Consider the following 12,067-nt stretch of genomic DNA (forward strand, 5'->3'; position numbering starts at 1 on the left):
TGTATCACAACCCCTAGGTTTGCTGTTTTGTTGAAAGGTGAAGCAACTGAACTTTTTAAAAGTCAGAAAGGTATTAGGCAGGGGATCCGATTTCACCTTTCCTGTTCATTTTGGTGGCTGAGGTATTGTATTTGATGATTAAAAAAGCGGCGGATGATGGACTTATTTCTGGATTTCAGCAAATCAAAGTGCAAGTCTGTTTGGAATGAGATAATTCAACGTTTTCATCAGAAATTAGCGGGTTGGAATAAGACGTACTTATCCAAGGGTCAGAGATTGATATTGATTCAGAGTGTACTGTCTAGCTTACCAGTTTACTATTTAGCTATGTTTCAAATGCCAGTTGCTGTTGCTATGGATATTGAAAGAATTATTCGCAAATTTCTTTCGGGTTCCTGTAATTCTACTAGGAAAAGAAGTTGGATTTCTTGGTCTAAAGTTTCTCTTCCAAAATGTAGAGGTGGAATAGGTATCAAAAAGTTGAAATTAGTGAATAAAGCATTACATGCTAAATGGGTCTGGCGATATGGGTCTGAAAGACATGCTCTATGGACAAGGATAATAAATCAGAAATTTGGTGGTGCATATGATGCTTTATTCCCTCACTTGACTAATACGTTTATTTGTCGCAGCTTGTGGAAAGGAATTATGAAATCCAGAGAATTTGTAAAGTCTGGCTCCATATTGACTTTAGACAATGGAACAAGTATTCATTTTTGGGATGATGAGTGGGTTGGAGGGCAGACACTGAAAACATCTTTCCCTGATATTTATCACCTGTCAAGAAGAAAAGATGCAATGATTAGTGAAATGATTTCGCCAGAGGGTGCATGGAACTTACATTTCTCTAGACATTTGAATGAACGGGAGGTGCTCGAGGTAGCGAATATTCTACAGCTCATTGGTGAACCGTCTGTATCAGGTAATGAAGATTCAAGGAAATGGAGATATGGTGACAACTTTTCTGTGGCTAGTGCATACTCGGCTCTTGAGACATAAGGCTTGCTAACGTTCCCGGATAAGCAGCTTTGGAACTCAAAAGTACCTCTAAAGGTTTCCTTTTTAGTTTGGACATTATGTTACAGTGGAGCTCCAACCCTGGATAAGCTTTATGCAGCCGAAATGGTTCAAGATTCCAACTGCCTCTTTTGTGATCAGATGGTGGAGACAAATGAGAATTTATTCATTCATTGTAGTTACGTCTTTGAGGTATGGAGCTATTTTCTTAATAGTTTTAATATCAAATGGGTCCTTTCTGATAATGTTAAGTCTAATCTCTGGGAATGGAGCGATTAAAAGGTAAAGAGATCCAAAAATATGATTAGGAAGATATGGAGTTTACTCTCCTTTGCTATTTGGTGGTGCATTTGGAAAGAACGCAATGCTAGGCTTTATAATAACCTTGTGAAAGATGTGAATCAAGTGATTGCGGACATAAAGTGTTTGTTGTTCAATTGGGGGTTAGCCTCTGATATGTTTTCAGGTTTTACTTTGTCTAACCTGATTTGTAATTGGGATCTAGTAGTAAACTCATCTGTGTAATTTGTGTGTTTTGGTGTCGCTATTTGTTGGCTCAAAATTTTTTAATTTAAATTTGCCCTTTTGCTGTAAAAAAGAAGATAAAGACACTTGGATCAGCTGTCAAGATACAGATGGCATTACAACACTGGACAGATTAACTCACAGACATACATAGGAGTAACGGCTAGGATGCGTTCTGACAACAATCACAAATAAGTATCTAAACATATATTTGCACAGATGACTAAATTTGCAAGGACTACAGACAGGTGAATCAAATCAACTGTTTTTCTCGCCATACTAGAAAAAGTGAAAAATCCATTTAGCTTGTAAAATATGCTGTTTACATGTAATCCCATCTACTAACCCTTGTACTTGTTGTGTTTGTGCTGTCTCACCACTCCAAGTATGAATTTGCTGTTTCGAAAATATTCAGGGAAACAAAACCCAAATTCTAAAGCAATTAGTAGACAGAAAATTGGTTAAAAAGATCAAAATCAACAATTTCTGGGTGAAAAAGACATCTAGATTTTGATACTGTTTAAATGGACAAAGATGTTAAAATAGCCAGGATGTAAACAGTTTCATCCTATCCATTTTCAAATATTTTTTCTTATTTTTAATTTACATGAGGAAACGTTCAGTTTCATCCTGGCTATTTTTTAAGTTTAAGCCAGGATGAATTTAGTTTCATCCTTGCTATTTTTTTGGTGTCCATTTCACCCATACTAATATCTACTCGTTCATTAGAAGCATGTTTTAAAAATATTTGGACAAATGACCTATTTTCGAATTAATAGACACGTGGAAGGAAAGGAGATTTCCCTTATTTATTTATTTTTGCTCGATTGGAAGGAGAATACTGATTACCTGCTTCCGAGCTAAATCTCTGCTGCATATATTTGGCATTTATGTGCATCATTTAATTTCTTGCAATTGTTATGAAGTACCATTGTACATATTTTCTGACATGTTTAATTTTTTTAGGAAGGCCGTAAATATTGAAAAGAAATCATCCGACATGCTGCAGATGTCATATACTTCAGCGCAATGTAGTTGAGAGATTCAAGCAATTTGGTGATCCAACAAAGGTTTCCCGTTCATCGAGCCTCGGTTTGTATTTGTCAATATTGGTTGCATAACACCTTGAGCCTAACACCTTGAGCTTCCGCCAGTACGGGTCCTTTTGGTTGAACCATTAGCTAACTTATTAGATATCCCTTCATTGAAACAGACCATTTGCACTTGTTTGACGGTGCGGCATGTTTTAGACTCTTTATATTTCTAGTGTTTGGCATTCTTCTCGCATTTGTTAAGACGGAGATTCTACTCAAAGATGATTAGGGTATCCAGGTATCGGTAAGTCCAACCAGCTCAATTTTCATTTACACTTATCATACTTTTATTTACTTGCACCTGCGTCACACCAGACCAGAGGATAGCGCTACTGCTTTTACGCCATACTAACAGCCCCACAACCCAAAGCGGAACATCGACTAGATTACGTATCAAAAACGGACCGAACAAATAACCAACGTGTAGTTGATTAGCCAAAAGAAATATTCTTAATCACATCCTCTTTTGACCATTTGATTAATCACAACTCATTCAATAACTCAACAAAATTCATAAGCAATAAACACCATGTCCGCAATTTACTTACAGTATCCAAAGCTTCATACCGGCAGGAATTTACCTATTTTCAAGTTATCTTTTCTAGGTTAAAAACTAACATCATACCCAGTACCATTATTAGCATTAGGAAAAAAGTACTAAACTATAATACACGGATTATGTTTACAGCTGAAGATCTGAACACTCGTAAGTATAAACTCTACAACCACGCAAGCGAAAATTCCCGAGGATTACTAGTGAGTTCTGGTAACTAGTTCTAAACAAAGTCAGATAATCAAGCTTAGTTTATACATGAAGGCTTAGTGATGTCGACGCAATACCCACTAGACTGATACATGAAGGCTTTTTCATCATGTTAATGTTACTGGCATATCGATCGGCAATTAGACTGTCAAAAGATGGTTATTGAAGTTGACATATACATCTGAACTTAAATAGGAGTGACGGCGCGCGGTTCATCGGCAAATATATATGAACTACTGTGGATTCTTTTGAGATGCCAATGAGCAGTTAGGTTTTGTGGACCTAACCCAGTTTCGATTTGGCTAAAAGAAATACCACGTATTGGACTGGACTATGGATTTGGCCCGTGAAACTGTTTTTCCGATATGGATTTGCCTTGGTCACGGTTAGCACCCCCCTCCACCGACGAACCCAAAGTACTCGACATGTTTAGGAAGATGGTCTAAACAGCAAACTAATATCCTAGAAGGATTCAGTATATATTCGTGATTCCATATAAATATGGACCTCAGCGGCACCATATGACATTGTGATTGAGCGAAGAAGAGATTGATAAGTTTGTTTTCTTATTCTTGGTTCATTCAATTAGCGATCGAGAGAGAAAGAAAGAATGAGTACTAAATTTGCACCACCTGGTTATCGCTTCAATCCAAGCGATGAAGTGATCATAAAACACTATTTGATTCCCAAGATTGAAAGCAAACCTCTTCCAAGTGATCATATTTATGAAACTACAGAAATTTATGGAGAAGCGCCACAGGATTTGGAGGAGACGTTCCAAGAGGGTAAAAAATATTATAGAAGATATGCCTATTATGATGAAAACTGTGATAGTTCGTTGTATTTCTTTACTAAGTTGAAGAAAAGATGGGAGAATGGTTCTCGAATTAGTAGAACAGCCGGAGGCGGAACGTGGACTGGGGATAATGGAGGTAATATATCATAAAATTCCATCAAATCTTGATTCTTGGTATTAATAGTTTTACTTTATTTTTTAGGGTTTGATTCTTGGTTGCATGCATGCATGTCGGCTTGGAATATTTTCTTGAAATATGTTGGTATAATAAATCCCCATGCAAAAACCAAACAAACCTACGTATCTTTTTGAAGCCTAATCATGATCTGTGTTTTCGGTGTTACAGGTAAAGAAATCTATGGATACCCACCGTATAAAGTAGAGAAGAGGAAATTGTCACTTACTGACAATGCTGTTAAGGGTCAGAAAAGGAAGTATTTAACATTAACAAGCGATGGATATGTTACTTGGAACATGGAAGAGTATTCGGTCGAGAAAGATGATAAAATTTCAGATTATGCTATTGTTAAGATCACGAGGAAAAAAAACAACAACAAATTCTCAAAATCATCAGCATCACAGACAGCATCATCATGCAGTAATTATGAGGTCAACAACAGTGAATTAGTAGGTAACGATGATTTTGAAGTTCATGATGCGGTACCAGAAGTACCAGCCCTTGAAGATAATCAACTGCCAGTTCATGGTCAAGCAGAACCGGAAATGAATGATGCGCAATTCCAAGACTGGTTCATGAATAATACATGTATTTTGTTTGAAGATGAAGGACCAGTGCCAGTAATCCAGGATGCCGTGCTTCCAACTGATCAGACACAGCAATTACAGTCGAGTGGTGATCCTGTCGACTGCGGCGTCCCCAACTTGGATTTTTTCTTTGACTCAGACTCACTCTTGTCAGCTGTTGGACCAGTGGGAGCTGGTAGTTTCGGAGCTATTGGCGGGGATAACACTGCTGCTCCAGATCATAATCAAGAGGGTACTAAGAACATATTAGGAACAATTTCTTCAGAAGCTGCGCAGCCACAAAACGAGTCGTGGGTAATATCTGATGAAGAACTTTTCTCTGGTTTAGATAATTATGATCTTTTACCCGATTTAGGGGTTTTGTTTTAATTTTTGATAAAATATTGGATGTAGCTGGCTAGTATTAATTGGTTGAACTGGATGAACGTATTTATTGATGTAAGATTAAGTATGTACTTGAATGAATTTTTTTTTTATCCAATTGTGCTTAAATTGCATGTTTCTAAACCTATTGTGCCTGCGTCTAAAAGGATCTTGCAACTAAAGTAGTCATTTTCATCCATAATTTAGTCGTTGAACAAAAGGTTGCAGCATTTGTAGAACTTTGCTTTTCATCTGCTCTAGACATATAATTAAGTTTGATACGGTTTAGCATTGGCAATAGGGTTAAGGTATATATTGCTCTTCCAATAAAGATCATCGAGTAGAATTTGTTTTCCATCTTCAACTGTTGTGAGTATACTAAAGTAGTCATTTTCCTCACAGAATATAGTCGTTGAACAAACGTTTTTTAGCGTCAGGTTCAACCTTTGCTCAAAGCTGAACCAAGGGGGCAATGACACCAGTTTACGGGTTTAGCAATCAACACTAGGCTACAAGTTCTTTAAGCAGACAGATATATGTATGCTAAACAGAGTATCTCAACACTACCCTCTTCTTCTACTGGCCCAATGGCATTGGGTGAGGACATAGCCACATAGGTTAAGGAAAGGAAACTCTCTGCAAATGGTTCGTTCTCAGAGAAGACCGCCTACTCTTGTCAGTTCCCACCATCGGCTCTTCATATTTCCCTTGCAAGAAAATTGGGTATTTCGTCCTTAACTGCGGTTTACATTCTCCCACTACTTTCCGGCGCTTGTAGTATTTTCGTGGTAACTATTGTCATTTCGGAGCAAGAATGTCATGGAACCGCTTTTTTATTTCTTTTCAAAGGACTATTATTTTTAAGTCACAGCTAGCTACAACGGAGTACAAAAAACACTCTGACAGTTAGGTCCTTGAAAACGAATGAAAAAGTGAAAACACTTCAGCAAAGAAAGGGAAAAAAATAAAAAATCATCCACATACATAAATATCATCCAATGCAAATCTTCTAGCAAGATGATACAGGACTCCAGGTTCACTAAAATAAGCTTACTTCGCCGTATCACAGTTGGTTTACTTCTATTGTCTTTTCTGGTGATGTTGTCATATTAAAAAAACTAGTTTTTCACTCGTGCTACGCGCACGGGTTTTTTTGTCGCTTATAATATATTGGGTTCTTGTTTTAAAATTTATTTTACAAAAAAAATCTAATAAATATAATTATGCTCGTGATCTTGGAACCAAATAAAATATTTTAGAACTATGAGTTTGCAGAATAAATTTTTCAAAGCCCATAATACTTATTCCAGCTTCATAAGTTGATTAAAAATTTTGTCGTTTTAGACTTTCTCCAAATTTTGATATCCATAAAAGTTCTGAAGATCATTTTATTGTTTTTTATATAGTCTTCTTTCGCAAATAAAACTGTGGAGAGAGGGTTACAGGAAAGATTGAGGTTTAATGATTTCATTTGAATGCTCTCTATTCTAAATTTAAAAATCGAACAGTAAAAACTTTATCCTTAGATTTTTGGGTCACTCGTTGTATTGTGAAAAAGCTAAAACGATAAACTACACCAAATGGCTGAATTCAACATAGTCTTTCGGTGAATATCCACAAAACATATTTAGATTGAAAACTATGGTGTATGAATTTTAAAAAAATCCAGTAAGCTAATACATCGTTTCACCGATAAATTAATTACCTCGGCGGATGTGTAGTAGTAGAAAATCCTATTCCTACATCTCTTAAATAATCTATGTATCAAACTAAGAAAACATTATGAAGAACACTAAGAAATAGTTTTATTAACTGTAGAAATCAATACAAAGATGATAGATAGAACCCTAATTTGGGAAACAAATAACTTTCTCTCTCCTAAAATTCTATCTCCACTCTCAAAAAGATCTCTCCCTACCACAAGGATAGTTGGTCTTATATATAGGGATTTTACATAGTGGAGGACAGCTAATAAAGCCCCTATTTTCGGAACTAGCATGCGAGTTGCTCGCTCCTGTATACTATGTCTTCTCGCACATAGTCTTGGACTTCGTATAGCTCTCACACTTTGCTCATGACTTTGTGACGCCATTGATTCCGTCATTTAAGATATGCTATGTGCGAACTCTGTTCGCTCCTTAGTAATTCAGTTGTCTCGCACGATTATTCATGTGTGCGATATTTAACCCCTACATTTTGCCTCTTCTCTTATCGATCTTTATTTTGGAAATAGCGATGAGTGAACTATTTTCATCACCTTCTTCGCACCCTTTATGCGATTTGTCGCATTTTGTTAACCCTTCATCTTCTTTTTCAACCGACAAACTTCCGGTTTTTCCATGTAACCGTCTACACGTCCTCATCCTTGCAATTTTTACTGACACGTCATCCCTTTTTACTTGATATAGACGGTTGTCTTCTTCCTTATTTAACCCCTCTTCAAAAAGAGAGAGAGACTTTCTTCTTAGTTCCTCTTCTTCACAAACTCTTTTCGAATTTTCGTCTCCTTCAAATCCTTATTTTAACTCAATGGATACTCCTCACAGGTTCGTCTTTTTTCTTTTGTTATGCTTTTTGTTGGGTACGTCTTATTTTTGGTATTGTCTGTAATCGTGAGCCGTCATTGTTGATCTGCTGCTGTTTACCATCCACTGTTATTTCTGGTGTTGTTATTCATAATTCCCCTACTGGTATTGTTGCAGCAAAACCGCTTCCGCGGGAACTCGTTTTATCGTTCCAAACCCTAACCCTTCTTTGAGGCGCGAAAGTGACAAGTCTCTCAAGAGGAAGCCTTCGCATGACAAGGTAGTAAGAAACACCTTATTCCTTTTAAACAATATTTTCTTCCTCTGTTTCTTATCTGCATTGTAATTCGCAAGTTGATGCGAAAGAGAAAGAGAAGAAGCACAAAAAGAGTAAGCAATCTCCTAATCTTAATACTCGCATGGGCCTCCCGAGTTTTAAAAAGAGATCTAGCTCTTCTCAGCAAGTGCCCTCTGGTGAGACTGTTCTTGTTGTTCTGGCAAGTTTGGCCACTTCCTATCAGGCAACTAATACCACACCTTCATCGTCTCTCATCTATTCTCCAACGAACATCCCTGCCGGCTCGTCATCTCTTTCTCCGTATGAGAATCCCTGTAAGGATCTTATTCTTCCAACCTTGCCACCTATCTTTTCTTTTCCACCAACAATTTCTACGTCTCTGGAATTAGCGTCGGTGACTCATGCCATAACTTCTACTACTGAAGAAGTTGTTGCATCCATGCTAAACATTCATATTACTACTCCTTCGGCTACTCCCATATTTTTGGATCATTCCGTCTCCTCTCTTTAAGATGTTGTTGCTGCTATTTCTTCCACAAGCACTGTTCTGACTACTTCTCCTCTTCGCACAGCTGGTCATTCTCAAGCGAAATCTGCCACTCCTATGGTTGGCGTCTTCGATGATGCTGGTTCAGGACTAGGAATCTTCTTGATATTGTTCAGCTCGCACACTCATCCTCCAATGACCCATCTCAACTTCGTTTATGGGATTATCTCATCAAACGGTTGGGTAATTCTTCTTTGGATAAATCGGATAGGAGCGAGATCTTCGCTCAAATGGATTCATCCATGAATGTTTCCTTCGATCGTTTGGAATCCCCTCGCCGGTTTATTCAAGCCGACGGTTTTGCAGAATCCAGCTCTACGGTTCGTGAACTTACTCATCAGAATGCCCAATTGAGAGCCGATGTTCACGTTGGGGAGATTACAGCCGAGAAACTTCGCAATAAAAATCAAGAGCGTAGAGGTATATTCTACACATCCCTTTATTCGTTTTGTGACTCCATTACATCTTGCTCTTTCTATTTATTCGCTGGTACCTTTTCCCTTCTTTGCCTCTGTTCGTGTGAACATATAGATTTTTTCCAAAAGAGAGTTATGGAGAGACATGAGTTTCAACATTCTTCCGAGGATGTTACTGCAGAGAATAAAGAGATGCGACATCAGCTGAATCTATTGCTTAGTGATCGCTCGTATTTAGTAGATCAAATCGATAACTTGAATAATGAAAATCATGGCCTTAGTGCTCAGTTTGACTCCCTGAATCCCAAATATCCCATATTTCTGGGATTTTATATGATACTGACTTAAGTAATCAAACTCTATCAGAGAAAAATCGTACCCTAATGGGAGAGAATCAATCCCTTTTGAAGGAAAAGGCGAACTATAGCCAGCAATATCTCGCCCTTCGTCGTACCTGTACTGAGCAAGAGGAATCTCTTCATTCTTTGGGAAACCAATATGACAGGGATATAAGGAGAATGTCCTTAGAAAATGACAAGATTATAAATAACAAGGTGAAAATGACTGTCGAGATGAAGAAGCTTCGCGAACATCACACTCGGTTGGAAAGCTCGCATGGTATCTTGAAAAAGAAACACGCCTCTCTTGTTAAAGATGATAATAAAATTCGCTTGCGTCATAAAGGCTTGATAGGTTATGATTATGATAAGCACTTGGAGGTTATGAGAAGTAGTAGTTTGTGGCCCTTTCTCAGTATTATCTTTCCCAAACGGAAGGTAGTCGCACCAAGCTGACTACCTTTAATTGTATTTTCATCTTCTTTCAAATGTTGTTTCCTTCGCACGTCTTTGTGATTTCTAAGATAATTCTAGTATTTTTTTTCTGAAGTTTCCGACAAGGACAATCAACTCCTTGTCCAAAAGTTGAGGTCTGACTTGGCAAAATCTCGCAAGGATGTTAGGGATCTTGCCTCTATGCTTTCATCTTCTCGTGATAGGGAAGAGAGGAGGCAAATATATATTGAGCAGCTGATGAAGGTTTATGTGAAGAATTCCTAGAAGGACGTCGCACGTGAGGCTCATCTTCAGGCTAAGGCTTATGCTGATGGGATATGTATTTCCAATTCGCTGCCTCTGGAGGAAATTGAATCTCTTGACATTTCTGATAATGAATCTATTCCACAGCCTGATAGTGACTATGATTATGTCAGTTGTGATGAGGAAATCCCTCATCTTGAAGATCATCCTGAAGGTAATGGTGTTGGCGGTAATCTTATTGATGTATCAAACACTGATGTTATTCCTCAAGCTGAAAGCCAAGATATTCCCCATGTTGAACCTTCTGCGAAGGCCTCTATTCCAAGCTCTCCTACTGCTGAAGAGATTGAAGCCATTCATCCACATGATAAAATTCCTCTGAATGACCCTTAGCTTCATTCTATTTCCATGTGTTTGAACTCGTTTGGACCTCGCTTCTTTTTTGTTTTTTGCTGCACATTTAGGAAAAACAAATTTGTTTCTAAAGGTTAATTTCTAAGCATACAACTCTACAAATTATTTTCTAAGTATTCGAGCAATACTTTCTCCCTGGTTTGTTTCTATACAAGGTTATTTTCTAATCATGCGAATAATACTTTCTTTCTGTAATTCCCCTATTTGCCTCTATTATGAGTACGGTGGATAATGAACTTTTCATTGATTTAAAACTTTAAAGGATACAGAATATTAATTGTGTGAATATAGGATAATACTTCTGCGAATATAGGATATTACTTGTTCGAATAGATGATACCAATTATATGATATAAAACTTTATTCATGCGGGTTTAAGATATAATATATAAGCGAATATGTTGTAACTTTATTCATGCGAATATAACCCTTTTTATAAAACAAAGATTTTTATGACATGGGCATTTATTTAGGTCTCTTGGTGTTTGATAGTGAGGTCTTATTGAGCCTCCCTAAGTAGAGGTCTTAATCATCCTCTCCTGATGATAGGGATAATCTTTGCCTCAGGATATCGTTTTGGCCATGCGATAGAGTCGCAGGACGTCTTTACGTATTCGTGGATTGACCCCTTGACCCTATCTTATCATCGTTCGTATTATTGCCTCTGAAGGATATGTGAATGTGCATTAATACAATAAGTCTACTTACTCACATGAGTAAAAGCCTTGTGATATTAACGTCTTTGACACAATTCAGCTCCTAGTGGAGGGTGTCGTCCTTATCTCCCCCCTGGTTGCCCCTTCAAGGAGACGTACCCCTACCGGGTTGGGGTGGGATCCTCCCATCCAGTGATGCAACAACCAGTGGATTTCTTGGTCTCTTATCCATTAACCTATGTGGCTTATGGTTTCGAGACCACACCCTAAGTGGGGTTTCTTGAGGACCAAGTGTATCATTGTCAGGACTTGCTAAGAGCAGCGAGGTACGCTCCAGACGCCCCCATCACCCTTATCTCAACCATGTACCGCGGAGCCCTGGTCGAGTTTCTACACTCCATAATAGAAAACTTAGTACCTTAGCCTTTCGACTAAGGAGTCTCTACCAGATAGGATTTTATTTCGCCCCCACCTTCCATGACTCATATCCCAGGGTTGGTACGGCTTTCGCCTGATCCATGCATTACTAGGTTTTCTCTTAATTATGACGCGCGTTAGGGCTCATTTATTTTTCCTCTTGCACAAGTGTGAACTAGGGTGCACGCCACAATTGGTTACCCAGCCTCCCTAGTTAGAGGTTTTAAATTTTATTGCCCCCTATTGGGGTCTTATTTTGAGGTCTTATTGTTGCCTTTTTCTTCTATTTGTATTTGTATAGATCCTTGTTTTGAAGGGAGCAAATATTTTCTTTTTATTCATAACTTCGCGCATACATTATTAGCTTCTCTCTTCTTCTTTCGGATAACTACTCTATTAAACCTCCTATGGATAATACTTTTTAAGGTACAATC

General features: G+C 37.9%; 1 protein-coding gene across 1 annotated transcript; it reads left to right on the forward strand.

Annotated features, from left to right (window-relative positions):
* The first annotated feature begins 4,009 nt into the window (after positions 1-4,009).
* On the forward strand, positions 4,010-5,329 carry LOC113316269 (NAC domain-containing protein 67-like). Its single transcript, XM_026564484.1, has 2 exons — positions 4,010-4,331; positions 4,542-5,329. Exons 1-2 carry the CDS (start codon positions 4,010-4,012, stop codon positions 5,327-5,329), a joined length of 1,110 nt encoding a protein of 369 aa, XP_026420269.1.
* Positions 5,330-12,067: the final 6,738 nt, after the last annotated feature.

This window comes from Papaver somniferum, chromosome 10, assembly GCF_003573695.1.
Source record: "Papaver somniferum cultivar HN1 chromosome 10, ASM357369v1, whole genome shotgun sequence".
Lineage (NCBI taxonomy): Eukaryota > Viridiplantae > Streptophyta > Magnoliopsida > Ranunculales > Papaveraceae > Papaver > Papaver somniferum.